General features: G+C 38.2%; 1 protein-coding gene across 2 annotated transcripts in view; it reads right to left on the bottom strand.

Moving 5' to 3' along the window:
- The window catches only part of dachc (dachshund c), a 67,260-nt gene that overhangs the window by 27,448 nt on the left and 19,552 nt on the right, over positions 1 to 20,260 (bottom strand). For both annotated transcript variants that reach the window (XM_056254335.1, XM_056254336.1), the window contains exons 2-3: positions 15,333 to 15,448; positions 9,105 to 9,227 (exon numbers count right to left, since the gene is read on the bottom strand). In XM_056254335.1, coding sequence (XP_056110310.1) covers positions 9,105 to 9,227; positions 15,333 to 15,448 — 239 coding nt within the window. The remainder of the gene's footprint in view (positions 1 to 9,104; positions 9,228 to 15,332; positions 15,449 to 20,260) is intronic.

Consider the following 20,260-nt stretch of genomic DNA (forward strand, 5'->3'; position numbering starts at 1 on the left):
TCTGGCCTGTCCTACATCAGAAGTGAGTATTGTACTCAAGAGTGGGCAAGACCAGACTTGGACTCAAGTCAAGACCCAATTTTTGAGGAGCATTTGGACTCTGCCTGGATTTGAACTCGTGTAGACAATACACAAATCCAGAATCGAGTAACAATGTAATAATTTTGAACTTATAGTAAGAGTATCTTTTAAATATATATATATATAAAAATTTGCAAAAACGTAATATTTAACTGCATCCCACACTTTGCATGCAACCCTGTTACTGTACGATTTTCGCCCAATACAAATAAAAATGTAACATTCCTGATTGTGACACCCATAAAACATTTTGGGTTGGCATAATGGCACAAACATAATAATCAAAACTGAATTTATCAGTCTTAACCATTTAGCTCAGTGACCCAAGATAAATAAACATTATCAAACTTTTTTCTTTATTTATGGCAAATATACGTTTATTAATAACTATGAACTAACATTTGGTTCTAGATAACCCATTTTGAGTTCATGTTAATTCAGGATAAATTTGCAACCCTATTTTGGTCATATATTTTTTACAAAGAAAACAATCATTTTTAAAATGTAAAAGTTTTTGGCCTTATTTTGTACACTTTTCTTAGAAAGTGGCAAATTATGCCAAGACATTTTTATATTCCAGTATAATTACTTTACAATCCTCCCCTTTTCCGAAATAGCAACTTTTTTTTTTTTTTTTTTGTGCTTTTGCTTATGCAAAATATTAATATAAACAACTTTTAAAAGTTAAATTAACAACACAGAAACGATGCTTCCGATTTTCCCTTCCTCTTTATTGCTACTTTATTGATTTTCCCTTCCTCTTTATTGCTACTTTTATTGCTTAAATGTTTCTGCTCATGGCATGTTCTGTAACCCCCTGCAGGTAACACAGCAGTTCCCTTTTCCTCAGGCCAACCTCCCCTGAGACAGAGACCACCGGCAGGTGTGTGTGAGAGGAAGAGACGCCAACTTCTGAGAAGCATTTGTTGGCCTGATAGCACCAATCCCAGTGTACACTTCTGTTTCTCACACACTACAACATCTCAAATGAATTATTAATCTAAGATAAGACTATTTGTTTTCTCTCTGTCCCCAATAAAAGCATTAAACTTGTTCTAGCCTGACAGTCGGATATAAAACAGGAGCGATAGGCAAGCTTTATATTTCCCAGACGAAGGTGCGGCTGCCAGTAAGCAGCTGTGGTCTAGGTGTTTAGTCTGTGCGTTTAACTCTGGTCTTTGTAGTGGTTAGACACCGTGGAGTAATTTCCACATTCCCGTCAGCAGGGGTTGGGGGAGGGGATTATGGAAAACCGGAAGTCTCGTTTCTCCTTAAGGTGAAATTAATGATGCCTCCATGTGCTTACTGTTGAGTTACTTCCCTTATGGAAATAATCACAAAACAAGCAATTGTGAGGCCCTTAAAGGGTTTTGGGGCCTGTCTCAGGAAAAGTTAATGAAGGTGCAGATATTTTGATACCCAGATGAAAAAATCTAGGAGGATGTAATCTTCAGTATTTGGCTGCAAAAAAAGAGATGATCTTTTTTTTTCTATTGCTAAGACAAGAAATAAATCTGAGCTCAAAATTAATTCTTAATACAGAATTATTAGGTTTGCTTGGAACATAACTGGCTGTTTGTTGAACTATACGTTCTCCCACACTTCCATCATCCGTAGCTTCCAGTGCTCAAGACAGAGAACATCACACACACACACACACACACACACACACACTTTTGCCACCCACAGCCCGCACAGAGACTCAGAGAAGCAGTCGTCCTGATCAGCTGCTTGTGATTACTTGTGTTTACAATGAGCATCAGGCATCTGCTGCATGTAATCCAAAACATACACACCTAGAGTCTGTGAAAAAACCTAACGACACATGTGCACCAAAACAAATACACACAGACTATTAAAAATTGTAAAAAAAAACAACAACAACACTGCTAAAGCATACATATTGTAGACATGTCAATGTTGTTAATATGGACAAGGACTTTTCATTTTAATTTTTTTTTAAACAGATTAATACTTTTATTCAGCAAGGATTACATTCACTCACACTCACACAAACAGACACACACACACTAAAATATCAGAAGTGCATTTCAAATGTAGTCTTAATTGTATGTCAGTGCGTGGGAAAATTGCCCAAAAAAAGGAAAGAAAGGTGAAGTATATGATATCTAAACAGAAAAAAGACCATTATGTTATTGACCCATCTGCCAGCAAGGGCTAACAGGGCCATGTCAAGTCAAGCAGTGATCTCTTGGTCACGGACCTAACAACATAAGCTCAACCAATGGCCTAAGTGTGTGGCAAGACTCACTAGCTCTGATTTTGTACAGAATTTACACACACCTTTAAATTTGTGGAACCAAACATTATGTATTTTATCAAATCTTTCAAATGTTTTCTTTCTTCAAGGTGGCCCAACAACTCAATTCAACTCAATAAACTCTCTCTTTTGCTCCCACACCAATGTCTATGGCTCTAATTATAAAAAGTGCTCACTCAGAGTAGCAGAGTCTTCCCACATTGTGTTTGTCTCATGTTTCACTCCTTTTTTCAAAAGGTCATTATATTCCATACGACAGCTTAATTTGAAAAGCAACCCTAATTTCATCCCCAAGCGCTCAAAATAAAAATAAACAAGTTTTATTAGAGGTGACAATACATCCCCTATCACTCTTGAGTCAAGACTATGGTAAATACTACATTGTGCATTTTGCAGTAATGGATAAAACATTTGTTGTGACACATGAACCTATGGGCCTGTAAAGTACACCATTATTTTATCCCTACAGCTCAGTTGGAGATGACACATGGCTTTGGCCCTGATCTCATAGAGCACATCAAAGTTTAAAGGGTCATGAAACCCCCCTCTATCAGCTCAAGTCTAGCTCATAATCTTTTTGAAAAATGCAACTTAAATGGGCGTGGATGGCTGTGAGAAGAAGGGAGGGAGTGGGTGTGGCACGGCAGGGGAGAGGAGAGGGGGAACTGTCATCAGCCAGCAGTGTTGCCAGATGTACGATAATTATCGTATTTGTACAATAATTTTGACCTCTGTACAATGTACGATCAATAATGAACAATAATCTCAGAGTTTTCAGTCGTTCATCCAAACACACATCCTACCGCTTCTCTCTCTGACCCCGAATCATTTCGCAGGCTCGCCTGCCTGCACGTACACACACACACAACACGGTGTCGCCCGGCCCGCACGTCAACACTAAACATTCACAAGTCTCCCGCATTAAGCATACAATTGATATATTATCGAAATATCTAAAATGTTCATAACGACCGCTTATTTAACAAAAGGCAAGTAAAATGACCAGGGTTACATTTTAGACACACACTCTGAAGGGATAGAAAAGTCCTCAGGACTTGGTACCGCATTACTCGCAAGACGTAACTTGCATTGGTCATCGACAAGGCCGAAGTCCACCATTCTCCAATTCTCGAAGCTCTCTCGGGTAAAATGTTTGCGGCACTTGCGTCCCATGATGGTCTCTCTCCTTAACTACGCGATATCACAGTTTGACATGTCTGTGGAAAGATCCACGTGGTGTCATGAATAATTAAGAGACCGTGTCTTCTCATAGGATATAAAAACTCAGTCTCATTAATAATTATGAGAGACCGATGAGTCATCAACGCACTACACTGTGCACTGCCACGTCACAGCCTGCGATGAAGATTTTAAACCCGGAAGACGAAAATAGCTGGAAAAAACTCAAATTTAACCATTTTCGCCCTACTATTAAATCTAACAGATGCTAACATTGTCTTCAATGTTGTTCAACACACATACCTCTGTTAAAATCTCAGAAAATTTGGTTTAGGGTTTCATGACCCTTTAAGTTCCTCATGCACTTCATGCGTCACAGTCACCCCTAGTCACATGTCTTCCTTTCTTCTGTTTTCCCGCCACTCATCTGTTTCTATGGTTACTGTCATTTAGTTCATCATCTGTTCCACCTGTGTCTAGTTAATCATCGTCTGAGTCACCTGGTTTCTGTTAATCTGTGTTCATCAGTGTTTGTATTTAGTTCCTTTCAGTTCATCCAGTCTTTGTCTATTCTCAGTGTTATTTAGTGTGTGTTCATCCTGCCTGTCTGTACCCGTTGGAGTTATATTTATAGTAAAAGTTTGTCTTGGAGCTTTTTGCCTCTTCATCTTCTTCAGCCTACACCACACCGTGACATCATGCAATTATTTCATCGCTATTGGTTATTTGATATAATACTGGTGTAATTATAGATACAATGCTACATGTGTTACAGACTTCCTCTGACTTCTGGTTGTCTCAGTTCTCCCAGTCATCTTTTCTAGTGTCATCCATTTTGGCTCAACATAAAAATGACTTCATATCAGTGGAGAGTTTTAGAGGAAAGTTCACACTACTCCAGTGATATCATCTTTTGTTCAGTGACTCCTTTGAGAATTTTCTTTATTCATATTTCATTTCTATGCTGATTCTAAAATGATGTTATAGGAATTAAAAGGGAAAAGGAGAAAATGTTCCACTTCATTAACTGCTCTTCTTTTATCATCCATTTTTTTCCTGATTATGTTCTGCAGGAATCCCATTTCTTTTCTATTACAGTTTTTGGGGAAGTTCGGCTTATCTGTCAGCTCTATCCCATGAGAATGAGAGACAGGCTCTAATGGACATGTGGATGTGCTTGTGGAATCGCAGCCCTGGAGACCATGACATACTCGTTCTCTTTTCAACCTCTTCTCTTCTCTTAAGGTTGAGGACAGTAAATAGCTGACAGTAAATAAACTTTATATTTGTAAATATTATGCATATAATTAATAGGTTTATTTATTATTTAGTGGTGGCTCAGTGGGTAGAATTGTCGCCCCACAGCAAGAAGGTCCCTGATTTGCGACCCAGCTGATGCAGGATGTGTTCTATGTGGAGTCTGAATGTTCTCCCATGTGTTGGTATGGGTTCTCTTGGTATGGGTTGGTATGGGTACCCCACTACTATCCAAAGATGTGCAAAAGGTGAACTGACATTATTGTCTGTAGGCGTGAATGTTAATATCTGTGTTTGCCCTGTGGGGGACAGGCCATGCACCCAGGGTGTTTCCTTGCCCATGGCACAAAACTCTGGGACAGATCCAGCATCATCGCGATCCTATAGAACAAGCGGTTTTAAAAATGGATGGGTTTTATTATCTAACTTAAAAGTGGTGGAGGACACTTTTTTTGATAATGTCAAAGGCCATGTGTCCAATCAGCTGTCACATTGTAGAAGGTGGCCAAATTAGGAATAAGTTCTTCTTCAACATTATTAGCCTGGTTAAAACCAGACCATTCTCAGTTGTAACTGAGTTATGGTCTGGCAAAGCGTCATAGACAAATCATTTCCAGAGGGGCGTCACCAACGGACGTCGCGGATAGACCTAAAACCAATCAAAGCGATGAAGGAGATGACGTATGCAGAGCGGCGGAGACACATCTCCGACTGTTGTTCTTTGCTCGGTTTTTAACAAAAAGGAAAGGTTCAAATCGCTTAAAACAGACGCGATAGCTGATTCGAACGAGTGATGTTCGACGGCGGCATCCATCTTTGTAATGTAGGCTAAAATCTGCTTCAAAATCCCAGCGCTGTCGTCATCGTGTAAAGCCCGCCCCAACGTTTCTGATTGGTGCCTCCATTTCGACGAATTGGAAATGGGCTTGAATGAGCTCTTTGCCAGACTAACTTTCAGAGCAAATCTAAATTTGCCGGAAGTTGTCTGGGTTTTCCCAGACTATTACATTATGTGATCATTATGTGTTTTGCATGGTGAATTATAATGAAAATGAAAAAATAAATTAAATCAAAACTCAAGAGACCAAATACACAAGTTATGAAGACAATCATCTTGAGTTTTTATGGTAATGTTAATAAATTACCATTAATAACTGAATATTAATAAATATTGGCATTTTAAATATATTATACATTTCAGTGTTGACTTTAAGGACATCTTTGCTTTTAAACAATTTTGGTAGTGTGTTGGGTCACCACTCAATGTCCAATGTAAAATCTGTGTCCTGCAGCAAAACCTGCTTAGAATTAAAAAATAAAGCCCTTCTTGTGTGTGAGTTTATGATTGTGTACTATACACGTCTAACTAGCTGCATGTCATCTTTCACCAGTTTAATGTCAACAAGACACATCCTCTCCAAATTCCTCCTTGACAGGACGGTGTGACTATATCCAGAGCCCTCCACTTCCTGCTCGGGGGCACAGCTGTTATAAGAACCTCTATTTAACCAGAGATGAGCTCATATCCTGGTAATCAGGGCAGAGGGGGAGATGCTAAAAACAGTGCCCCAATCACCAACTGGATCAGTGCCACTGGAGTTCCGCTCTAACACTGCCGTATCTGTCTGGCCAGACTCATACATGCCACACATCCCTTCAGATCTCGTCAATCCTCAGGGTTTAAATGTATCACATTTCTCAGACTGAGAGTACTATTCTGGGAACAGATTGTGTTTGTCAAATGTAAATAATTATATGATCAGTGGATGAGGGTTCAGGTTCAAAACAGGCATGAGAAACTGATCTTTTCAGATATGTTCCCCAGATAAGGCTGTCTTTGTGTCAGTATTAAAATTACAGGCCACGAAACCTGGTAGATGGAAAGAGACAGAACTTTCGAAGATGGTTAGAATGTTAAAGGAAAGAGAGTTGAAAAGAGAGAGTGGTTCTGCACCACTCAGCTCTCTTCAGCTATATTAATATTCCACACCAAGAGTCCACACTCAAGGTTATTCTCACTCTAAATTGCTGAAGATAAAAAAAAAAGCCCTTCCTTATTAGCATTTGTGGGTAAAACCTGGCTAATCTTATTCACACTTATCCCTCTCGCTGTGACATTCTGGCCTCTGTTTTCTCTTTTTTTCCCCACAGAAAGGTCACAACCTCATTTTCATGGTATTTTCTCACTTAAATCTGCTTACAATGCACAGTTTCTGAAAAATAAGCACTGCATCATAGAAAAATGGCAAGTACTCTATTTTATTAAAGCTTCTGTATATATATATATATATATATATATATATATATATATATATATATATATATATATATATATATACACTTTTTTTTCTTCTTTTAAATACTTCCAATCCAAGTTTAATGTGCAGAGCTAGCTATATGCAAGTATTGTGTACTACTAAGTTGGTTTTAAAAATGTAAATACTGTGGTCCTGAGCTTCTTTCACGTAGATCTGTATGTTTGAGTGGCCCAACATAGCGCCACTAGCTCAACCAATGACAATGACTTTGGGGCGGGACTACTTGTTGGTCCAACCAATGACAGAAAGGGGAGTGTTTGGAAAACCTGCCTGAAAACAACCATTACTGAGGCTGTTTGCTTTTTCTGGTGCAGAAATGACACATAAATGATCCCCTTTAAACTATATGAAATAACAAATGTTGCATGAAAACTGCTCCGATATACTTAGCGAAATCAGTGAACGACTGATGAGCCATACTTTCGAACAAAATCTTTTTGAAAGTTTGAAACTGCAACTTTTTGAAAGTTTGAAACTGCAACTTTTTGAAAAAACAAAACAAAAAAAAACGTTTGTGCTGGTAAATGAACTTTGCTGAAAAAGTTTGCCACAAGTATATTAGGGCCTTTATACTTATCACTTATCACAGACTAAATTCACACAGACCTCTAATACTTATCATCACTTTCTCAGCCACATGACATTCCAAACCTCTTCTGTGAAACACAAAACGAGAAAATTAATAATAATGTACCGATCATTCTTTTCCATTTACTTCAATGAAGTGGAGATTTCAATCTTGAAAAAAAAAAAAAAAAAAAAAAAACAATGGGAAGCAACATAAATGTGGCATAGAACTAATCCATTTGTGCTATATTCCAAGCCTGCTGAAGCTGTGGTCTGATAATCTTTCCTTCTAGTGGGTTGTTAACCTTTGCAATTGGATCATTGAGCAAGTAGGTTAAACTTGAAATCAAGGTCAGTCTGATTAAAATCAACAATTCAGACATTTCTATGAATTCATTGAGAAGATCAGACTCAAAAGAATGATATGTCTGATATGAAATATTTACTTCTCTTAAGAACTATCATCAATGCAATTCTTATTCACTTTCATACTGGAAAATTTCACCTTGGGTTTTCCTTGAAATAAATCATTCTTGGTGTGAACAAGCAAAATCGTTTCCATATTTGCCCCCCTGCAAGTGATTTTGTGGGGCAATGTTTATAATTATTAAAAATTGGACCTTCTTGCTGTGGGGCGACAATTCTACCCACTGAGCCACCTTGCCACCACTAAATAAAAAAATAAACCTATTAATTCTATGCATAATATTAACAAATATAGAGTTTATATCAGTTATTAACTGTCCTTTATAATTCTTTTTTAATGGCAGATATTTAAATGAAACAATTAAATCACAATACTAATGTGTTACCAATTTTTTTTTTATCAACATAAACAAAAGCATCTTCACATTGCAAAGATGGCACAGAAGCTGTCGTGTCTAGTTTTGGTTTTATTTCTATAAATAAAAGCGGATTAGGAGCTTGGCCCTCCACTGCTCAACAGACCCGGCCTGCCACTGCTTCATAGTCCAGGTCCTCCACGACTCCATGATGCAGGTCCGCCTCTGCTCCACTATCCAGGCCATGATCCAGGTCTTCTCCCCGTTCACGGGCATGGACAGTAGAGCAGTGGTGGACCTGCATACTGGAATCGTGGTGGCATTTAACTTCATTTTAGTGGCATTTTTTCCCCAAGCCCCAGGTAATTTCCAACCCTGATTTACACTTACATGTGTTCATTTAGCAGACGCATTTATCTAAAGCGGAATGAGGAATACAACAAGCAATTCAACTTAAGTAGGCATGAGAAGCACTAGCAATACACTTTTCAGACAGTGAGTTACTTTAAGATTGAAAAATAAAACGCTGATACAAATTCATTTTTTCCGCATTTAGTACTGGGCCAGACTTTGTAAGGTCTGAACATTTGGAATGGCTTGACATGTGAGCATCTCAATAAGAGGGGAACTGACACTTACCCATGCTGGAGGTGATGTCACTATTCTCAGAATCTGCGCCGTGATTATTGCCATGGTAACTATTCATCACCTCCAATTTGATCTTCTTCTTCATGGCTTCAGCAAGTGTGGCAGCTGTTAGGCCTGTCAGAGTATTAAAGAGAAAGAAAAAAAGTGTTAATTTATAATCATTCAGTTTTCTTAGCCTTTTTCCACAAAAAAAAAAAAATTCTGTCACTTCAGTTCCCTAAATCTTGTGAGAATATGTGAATATGAATAATTGTTAACAGATTCACCTCACTGCTTTTCCATAAACGTGCTTCATTCAAATGCTTTTGTGAAAGCAATTATGAATATTTCACATCCTATAATTGAATTTAACAGAAGAATACACTGGCACTGTAACATTAGATGATAACAACAGGTCTATTATTACCAACAGTGTCATCCCAAAGCTACAATCACACCCACATCACTGTTCTACAGTCAGTCAAACAATGTAACTAACATCAGACACCAGCTTTGAACAGCAGGTCCTGGATCTGTTCAAGTGGAGATCTACTTCCCCTGTCATGCGCTGAAAATTCAAGCTGCCTGGCACCTGCCCATTGTCACAAGTCTCCAATACCCGTTAACTGTGTGTGTATGAGTGTGTGTAACTTTGCCCCCCGTGCACACATGTTATAATTTAATTAAAATTAGAAGATTAGCTTCTCTTCATTGCACAGAGAGCTGCTTTTACGCAACTCAGACTGCTACTCATCTCTTTCCTCTTCCACTAGCTTTAAAAAGATCTCAGTAAATCAAACTTTTTTTATAGATTGAGATCACTTTGATATAGCCCCCTGGATGTCACAGTTATGCTTAGTTTTGGTTTCGTTTTCTATCAGTCTGTTTAATCACCTTGCGTGTGTTCTTTTGTTCTCCTTTTCCCCGCCATAATCAGTTGTTCATTTAATCATCACAGCTGTTACTTATTTAGTTCATCACCATGTGTTTTAAAGTTCCTCACCTGTCCAGACTAATGCCCCTTTTACACGAAAGGAAGACGCATGATATTTTCCCTGCGGTTTGGCCTCTCTTAAACACGAAAACCCCGTTTTTATCACAGAAAACGATTATTCCTAAAAACTCCGGCCAAAGTGGAGATTTCTGATAATGCTGGTTATGTGTTGCCGTGTCAACTGGGAGAAACGGGGTTTTTAGGTTCTCAAACGTCACATTATGCGCCAGAAAATGCTTAAAGGGGTCATATAATGCCATTTTCATACAAGTTAATTTTATTCTTTATGGTCTAAATGAAAAGTTTGTAATATACTTTAATTAAAAATTCTCATTAGTATTGTAAGAAAACACTTATTTTACCTGGTCAAAAACAGCTCTGTTTTCAGCACTCAGTTTCAGTGCAAATGCCTTTAAATGATCATGAGCTTCGCTCACTCCGCCCCTCTGTTCTGCGGGCGTTTTGACCAGACTGTAAGGTTTCGACACAATGCACGTGGAGTGTTGCCTTGACAACAGTTGAGGGTATATTTTGGAGAAAGAATGGCAGCGGGAGTCTCTGAGGACACATCTGTGCAATCGTATCAGTTTAAACCGGAGTCGGACCCGGAACAAGATGATGGCTGCAAAGAAGTTCAACAATTAAGGCTTGAACAGGACGTTTCTGAATGGTTGGTTAACATAATGTCACTTTGATCTATCTTTTTATGTACTGGCAGGGTAGTGCTAACGTTAGAGTAACTTAGTGAGATGTACGAACGCTATGTGTTTACTGATGTATACGTACTCAGTTTGTAATAACACAATAACCATAACGCGTTGTTCATTATAAACGTGGGATTATGAATTATATTGAGAACGTCGTACATAGAAAACATGCCGTAATGTACCCTGACTGAGTGTAAACCTTAGCCGCATTCATCGTGTCACGTGACACCACGCGGTCGAACGGCTCGATTTGAGACAGGGGAAAACATATTAAAACAAAAACACTGGATGGATTTTTATCATTATATGATAGTTGTGTACAGGCACTGCCAACACACATTTCAGTACAATCAACTTGAAAAAGTGTATGTACCATTATATGACCCCTTTAACGTCATGTGAGCGCCCAGTTTGGCATAGTTATGATGCCGCTCGACGGCGTATTTAAGAGGGGGGGGGGAGGGGGATCAGAGCCATAGAGAGAAAGAGTTGCGACACGCTTTGATGTCGCCGCGACGGCTGTCACGTGGTTCATGTAAGCCCCAATAGTTCCAAAACATACGCGGGCTGTCATGTTCTTCTATGGACAGACAGCAGCGATTGCATTATTAAACGGTAAATATAAAATAAAACACACACCCAAGTACTTTTGGCTTTTAATTAAAGCTGTTAATGCATTTTGTTAATGTCAGTTTTGCATTTGGAGAGGCAGGGTGACAACTTAGATAAGTTTTAGGCTATATTTTTGGAGGGAAAAGCTTAGTGTCATGTTCGCATGGGTAGTAATAGCACTGGCTTTAGCGGCTCTAACTTAACTTTTCCATGTCATTCATCTGATGATGGACGTCTCATGATATTTATTTTAGCACAACTGGGCTGTATTAGGCTATTGATTCCCGTGATCTTGCTTATAAATTCCGATTCAGCCATTAGCTTACCTTCGTGATCACGCAAAGAGGTCTGCAGTCCGTTCAGAATTCCAACCAACACAAAATATAAATAATTACGCTGTGCATGTACAAATGAATGATTTAGGAGGGAAATAGACTGCTCCCCTAACGTAGAAAGCAACGACTATATACAGCAGTGTTCGGTAAATATTCAACCGAAAAATATTCTTCATAAAATTAAACCGGAGAGATAGTTAATGAGTGAATTAACTATGTTCCTAAATACATATAAGCACATGCATAACCCTAACCCATTTAAATAAATTAATTGTGTGTGTGTGTGTGTATGTATATAATATTATATATAGGCTATATATATATATATATATATATATATATATATATATATATGTATATATACATACATATATATATATTATTAAAAATATTATATATTATATACATCAGGTTACCAGTTAGCTAACGTTAGTGAAGTGTTGGTCACGTAAGCTATCGCTGCAATTAACCTATTATCTTCCAATAAACATTTACTAAAACTGGCTACATAAAATTTAACTACAGACTAGATTCACGAGAGGTCGGCTAATGTGTGTAAAAGTGAAAAAAATACAGTATTTTCATTAATTTACCAGCGAGCGTACTTCGGAAGCACTGAAAATGAATGGGGTTGAATGGAGAAACTATCAGTGTTTGGAACTATTGGCTGCTCCACGACACGCGTTACTTCCGCATTCCAAAGTTCCTCTGGCGATCTAGATATAGTCACTGTTTTGTATCAGAAATGCTACCTCTAGTTTTGTGGTTTGAGCACAACCCAAATGTGCTGTTTTTGGTTAATTAAGGTAACAGATGAACATGTGTCTTAGCTCAGTTACACTTTATTTTACAGTACGTGTACTTACAGTGTACTTATACCCAAAGAAAGTACTAGTAATATAAAGTAACTACATGGGTTGAGGTTAGGTTTAGGGGTATGTTCAGGGTTAGTACCCAGTTATTACCCAGTTATAGTAATTGCTATAATAAGTATGAGGACCAGGACTGTAAAATAAAGTGCTCCCCCATAGCCTGATTCATTTATTAAATAACGTTGCAGCACCGTTGGCTTGGCTTTTTCATACAAACAGTATTGTACACTGTTGGTACACTACGCTAGCCTGGGTTTCCCCATACTTCCTTTGTGCAGCGCGATTTTATTCACGCTGCTAGGTAGTCTGGATACCATGGACCAAATTTTCGCCTCAGCGAGGGGACCAATCACAGAACGGGGAGGGAGCAGCAAGACGATGACGACGTCATCGAAGCAGTTTGTTTATACCTATGGATCAAACATGGCAGCAGACGCGAAGTTACCTTTCGATGCAGCCTTGGATATTGTTCTAAGTAGTTTAGAACGCAAATAAATCTCTGACCCATCGTCTTCTTCCTCGTCTAATTTCTTTCGCTCTACATACGTCATCTGGTATAATTGAAACGATTGGCTATGAGCTACGTACAGGCGCATTTGATAGACATTCGTAGCACCCAATAAACGGCTCTGGGCATTCGTAAACCACGCCTCAAATACGAGAAAATGAACATGTGGTTCCCAGACCACGTCTCAATGTCAATGAGACGTGGTCTGACGTTAGCCAGGCTAACACTACGCTGTTGTACAAACAGGACAATTTGGAAGCTACACTTTCTAGTAAAATGTGGTTGTTCAAACACTGACTTTATAAAAGTATCCATTCAATTCTGACACGTTTAAAATCTATCCTTTTAAAATCAGCGCTCTAGTCTGGGCAAACCGCTCTTTGGCTAGCTGGCATTTGGCTGCAATGCATAACAGTTATGTGCAAATATGAGGCAAGCTCTGGCAGTGAGCTTTAGGAGTGGGGTGTTTTTTTTCTCACTCTCTCAGTTGCTCTCCAAATGCTTTCACTAAATGTCAAGATCAGAGCATGAAAGCCAAGGTCCCTATTCAGCCTGTGAAGAGGACGATATCAAAGCATTCCCTACTCTCGGTCTGCAATTCACTCAAAGAGGGAAAAAACTGTCCTCTCTCTCTCTTTCTCTCTATCTCCCTAGTGGCCTTTGAGTTTCCATCTCTGTGGCTGACATTGATAGTGTGACCTCTGCCGAAGATAAAAGAGGCCTGTGCTGTTGAGCATTTTCTTTCTCTCTCCATCACCTGCTCTTTCTAAACGAGTACAAATGTGCGGGCCTTTCTGGGGCTCTCTTTGAGAAGTCGTAATGAGCAGACTGAGTACGCGCACATACTCAAAGAGAAGGGCGGCTTAGAAGTCGGGCAGCAATTGTTCATTTAGCTTCACATGCAGAATGGACAGAATTTGTGATGCTTTAAATGACACTCTCATGAACCAGAGGAGAGCTGACACCACAGAGGCAGAGGTGAACATATCTCCAGGCAAAATCTAATAGGTTTTAATCATAATATCACAACACAATAAAGGGCAAATTAGAGTTGGCAAGATGAGGTTACATACTACCTCAGGCAAACCTGCATTGTGAGTGTGGAAACAATAGCTGTGTTTTGTTGGCTTTGGGCTTTTCCAAAGCACAGCGTGAGTCAGATTGTTTATTTGCGTCACTTCAGATAAGTGCTGTTTAAAGTGAATGACACAGAAGCATAACAGGCTGCAACTGGTTTGTAACAATAAACATCATTTCAAGCAACTGAATTAAAAAGGCAAATAAAAGGACTGACTGAGAACTAAAGTTAGCTTTATTTTAAAATACTCTTATCCCTGTTTAACACGCCGAGTCGAAAACTACAAGTATGCCATTTGTAGATTGATTCTCTAAACATAAATCTCTGTATTTCCTATTTCAGCCTCTCTAAAGATGCCTGTAACAGACACAAAAGCCATAGCCAAACTACATGCGAATTGACGACACAATATGCGATAAAAGGTATCTTTTCCATGTTAATCAGAGTTTTTGTCCTAACCAGCAATTGCAGCAATACACGACTGGGGTAATTAAATTTTTTTAAAGATCATTTTAAAGACAATTCAATGATTATCTCAGTTACTAATATGTTTTGTCCAATATTAAAATAGTTTAATTTGACTATTATGGCTATTATAGTCTAAAACGACTTAGCCATAATGAAAGAGAATTAATAATTAACCTCAGATTTTGAAGATAACTTAAAGGAAACAATAAAGTTCAAACTGAGAACTTTTTGTGAACAAACAAGTGTATGTATTTTGATTAATGTTAACGTGGCTCATTTGTTTATTAATTTGATCATTTTGTTGCAAGTACGAGACAGCAGTGTGCTTTTGTGAAGAGAGCCCGCCCACGCGTTCTTCTGATTGGCTGTGATTTGTGATTGATTTTGTCGCGTCTTGTAGCCTTTTCGCGTCTGTTGTCAACAGACAAATTGCTTGCCACCGGAATTTGAAAGTGTTGCATCTGGTTAGGAGACGTTGTAAGTCTTCATCTAAACTTCATCTAAACAATTAATTGACTTCTTCATTTTGCTATTCTACTTTCACTTTTAATTATGAATCCTGATTTGATCGTCTTAAATTCGGCTTTTCTCATTTTTGAAGGAATGAGATTTGTTTGTTCTGGCAGTAACAGTGCCAGAGGTAGGAGCATTTCCTCATTTTCTTACCAGTGTGAGACATCATTCCTGAGGACATGAGTCCAGAGACAGAGTGGGGCAGGACGTGAGGGCTGTCGGCCGATGTCACGCTCTGGGTCCGTTTAGGAGGTCTGCCAGGTCTGGAGCTGAAAGATGAACACACAATGTCAGACAAGCATTTTATTTTGGTTACATGTAACAACCTATCTAGAAGCCAATGCACTGCTTGCACATTACAAGTTGCAGTGTAGACAGTTTTGTTGATTATAATGGGAATGCTGTAGTTTCACTGCATCATGCCACTCACTTGAAGAGACATGGTAAAGAATGATTAGAAACTACCAAGTAGGTCTGAGGATAGTTGCTAGTTGTCCTGTTTAGATTCTGCTGAAAAGCTGATAATAGGTTGTTCCACTCCATACAGAGCATGCTGTCACAAATGTCAACTTCTATTCAATTAACTATATTTTTACTCCCTAACAATAATGAAAGAACAGCTTTTTTGTAGCCAAGACTTATAGCCAAGTACAGTGTATACTGTATGCTTATATAAATACACAAATTGGCCTGCTCTAAATGGTTACTGAAGTAAAAAGTGACTACTAGCTATTTAACTATTTCTTAAAAAAAAAAAAAATGAAGGTGGGATAAGCACACACACTCACACATCCATTTCTGTTTAGAGCTGAACTAATCTACTATGCATACTAGCATGCGTCAGTAAATACTCTCAAGGACAGTCTTTTTCTGCATCTCTTGTACTCCCTCCCCTCCCTTCTCTTCTCTCTCTCTCTCTCTCTCTCTCTCTCTCTCTCTCTCTCTCTCTCTCTCTCTCTCTCTCTCTCTCTCTCTCTCTCTCTCTAATTAGATCACACAGTAGACTCATCTCCCTTTTCCATAATCAGCCGATTTTTTGCTCATGTATAATGCATGCTGCACACCTTGTTACCTGCTCTTGTGCATTCATGTGCAATTAAAATTTGTTGAGTTTACAGTACATGTGCTAAAATCAGCCACGGCTCTCTGTAGCACACACAAATAACATCTGATTTAACTTGAGGTGTTTATATAGACAACCAGGTTTACCAATTGAGTCTAAATGGGAAGTAGGTTATGGACGATTTTCAATTGTTTGACTCAACACGGTTCTCTCTATCTTTACCGACTGCGGGAGTCGGATGTTAGGGAAACCTTAAATGGAAAGAAAAAAAACTTTATCATTTAGCTGAGCAATCTGGAAAAAAAATCCTCTATTTCACACAGAGCCTCCGCTCACACCTCCCCCAGTGCTTGTGAGCGCCAATCATCCTTCATAAAATATTAAAGTCCCCATCGTTTGCCCTTTTAAAATCTCCCACTCTCAATTCCCTAATTGTAGTGTTTCTTTATCTGTCCACTGCAGAGAGTAAATAAATGAACAAAATAGCTATTTTATCACAGCGCCTGACCTTTGAAATGGGAGAGGATTATCACAGGTTTATTTCTCACCCCGTTCTCTCACTCTACATACACACACACACACAGAGAGAGAGAGAGAGAGAGAGAGAGAGAGAGAAAGTGTGTATGTGTGTGTGTGTGTGTGTGTGTGTGTGTGTGTGTGTGTGTGTGTGTGTGTGTGTGTGTGTGTGTGTGTGTGTGTGTGTGTGTGTGTGTGTGTGTGTGTGTGTGTGTGTGTGTGTGTGTGTGTGTGTGTGTGTGTGTGTGTGTGTGTGTGTGTGTGTGACAGAGATGATGACTGCTGTTGAAGGCTACACACGGATGAAAATGGGCCAGACAAGATGCTTTTTGTCTGGATATTGATTTATTTAAAAATAGGTTAAAATTAAATTCACACATATAATAACCCGATTACACCTCATCTATAATGAAATGTTTTGCATTTCTGAAATAAAATTGCTTTTAAAAAGCTTTAGGGGGCTTTAAGAAACAATGCCAGGGTTAAAAAATGCCCTGTGACAGGGAACATTCTCAGAAATGTGGCTAATGTTATGGCAAGGTTTTCACAAAGTTATGGACAAACATTCATCCAGTAATGTTAAGAGAATGTTTGTTCAAAGTTATCTGGTCTACTCATTGTTCATGGAATGTTTTTTTCTCAAATGTTTTAGTTGGATGTTAAACATTTTTAAATGTTCATTCCCACAGTAACATTCCCATAATGTTTTCAAAATGCTAAAATGGAATGTTTTCTTAACACTCACATAACCATTTTTAAAACATGAAAGAAAAAAAAGAAAAAAACCTGGACCTTCAGAGAGAACATTCCGAAATAATGTTTTCATAACTTACCATGAACATAAGCAAAAAAATATTTTCTTGTTTGCTGAGATACTGTCCTAATATCAGAACAAAGAATAAAATCCTTATTAAAAAAATTTTTGAAAAAAAAAAAACATTTTAATAAAACTGCTACACTGCTTATTAGTATTTGAAAAATGTAAGTACACAATATAAGTAACATGGGGAAAAAACACAAAACAGGAAATTATATCACAGAGAGGACCCCTGCAGACCGTGTGACAAGGTCAGTAAGGTTTTTTCAGATTTTAAAATGTGATACAACTCTACAAAATCTTAATGATATTTAAGTATTAATTTTAAAAAAATAACTTTTTGTATTGTTATACCAACTGACATTTTTTGTCATTAAATTAACTTTTTTTAAATGCCATACAAGTTTTTTTTTTTTAAACCATATGAAATAACATGAAAGTATTTCAAAGAATTTGGCACGATTTTTCCTTTTCTTTATCATGGCTACTATTATTTGCCTTGACCCAAATGACAACAACGTGACACGAACAGCATTATTTCAGCTTATCCTATTGCACTTCTTTCTCTCATGAACTCTCACACACTTACATAAAAAACACATCCCATCTATGATTCCAGATATGAGATCCAGGTGGATTTTCCTTTCTGTCTTTTCCTTCTGTGGTCTTTGTTTTCCTCTTTACAAACAACTAGTTGAAACCCACACGGTTTTATGCAAACTAGACCAAAAAAACACACGCACTTATCTGCGCAAACACAATCATCTTCTGATTCCGTTTACAATAACAGCAAACTCTGAGAGACGTGCTAGAACGTTAGTGCTAATGACGCAGTTCTGGTGAAGGACTGTCTTCTCTCTTCCAACAGCCATGCTGAATGCCTAACAGGCTGACATTTTTAATAATTCCTAATGGGGCGATATTTTAATTAAACTGATACTGATGGAATCAGATTAAATGCGGTTAAGCCGTGCAGCGGAAATGACTCAAGAAATTCAAAGAGAGATCAGGAGATAAGGCACCATTTTAACTCTCTCTCTCCCTGTATGATTCATTAACTACGACCCCCTTCCGTTCGCAAAATGAAGAGTTTTTTATCACTGCAATTTTTCTAGATACTTCATTTGAGAGGACAGATGTGCACAGGAAACAAGACTTAAGATTAACAAGGTAGTCTATGAAAGAGTGAGTCAGAGGGAGAGAGAGAACAAAAATGCAACGTACAACTCAGGGTGCCTTTGAGGACATTTAATTAAAATCTAATCCTGCATTCATTAAGGCTCACATAAATTAAGCTGTCATTCATAAGATTTATGGATTCTCATTTGCATACCACATACAATTCATCAATTACTGGGGTGTGAAAGGGGCACAACCCCCTCTGGGCTGCCCATTGCCACACAAACAAAAAAAAAGGGGGGGGGGGGGGGGGAGTAGAGGAAAAGGGGTCTAATTCTCCTGTTTTCCACTGACAAACATTCAGATGCACTTTTCAATTATGTCCAATTGAAGCTGTAAATAGGGACTGATCTGTGTCCACAACGCAAAGAGATAAGAGAGGGCGGTCAAAGCAGGAGGTGCAGTATTTCAGAGAGGAAACTAATTACTTTAGATTACAGAAACAGAAAAAAAGGAACTAAAAGAGACATATACCTTAGTCCATTCTCTCTATAATAACTACCCGTTTCACTATAAAGCTGTCGCTCTGGATATGCTGGAGAAAACAAACAAATCAAAAAAGAATGAGAACCATATTAATATTCAGGGTTAATGACGCATAGAAAAAGACTGTGTGTGTGTGTGTGTGTGTGTGTGTGTGTATCCACCCATTAGCAGAGATGGTCTCTTTCTGACAAGTGAATTTTATCAGGTGGAGATTTATAAATAGTGGATTTGTCAAATACGTTTACATGATCTCCTGTTTTAGCATTAAAAACCTAATCAAGAGTTTAATACATTTCATTATGGAGGGTGTTTAGCAAGTTTTATAAGTGTTGGCTTGCTCAGGTGGGGTTTAAAAAAACAATTTATATTCAGTAATATGAATAACTTGACTGCACTGACTCTATCAGATGAGAACAAATCTTTAACTGTATTCAAGTTAATGACACTGCAATGACACTATTGTCTTCTGTAGAGATGACTTTGAAAGTTTACAACATTGACATATTTATTGAACTGAATTGAATCAACACTGAACTAAATTGAGCCAAATAAAGACACTTGTATTCTGTAGAGATGTCTTTGAAGTCATCAATTGATCAGCCTGTTCTCATCCTTTGGCGTCATACATGTGACGCTTTGGACATTTCGTTGAAATCTTACGCACATGGCATCCTTTAGCATCAATATGAGACGCAGAACCCAAGGCGTCATAACCGCACCCTACCCCAGACCTAAACCTACCCATAACAGTGGGTGTTATATTGACGCTAAAGGATGCCATGTGCGTAAGATTTCGACGAAATGTCATATGGCGTCACCTATATGACGCCAAAGGATGAGAATGCGTTGCAATTGATATAACTTTGCAAGATTGAGACAGTTATTGAACTGAACTGAATCGACATTGAACTGACTCAAAGTGAATAATAACTGTTGTCTGTTGTAGAGGTGCTTTACGGCTGCAGCTGAATTTGCTTCATAATTGATGCTATTTTTCGTTTTTTTTACTGTGAAGCTGCT

The sequence above is a fragment of the Rhinichthys klamathensis genome, unplaced genomic scaffold (genome assembly GCF_029890125.1).
Source record: "Rhinichthys klamathensis goyatoka isolate OS25496 unplaced genomic scaffold, OSU_Roscu_1.1 h1tg000111l_1, whole genome shotgun sequence".
NCBI lineage: Eukaryota > Metazoa > Chordata > Actinopteri > Cypriniformes > Leuciscidae > Rhinichthys > Rhinichthys klamathensis.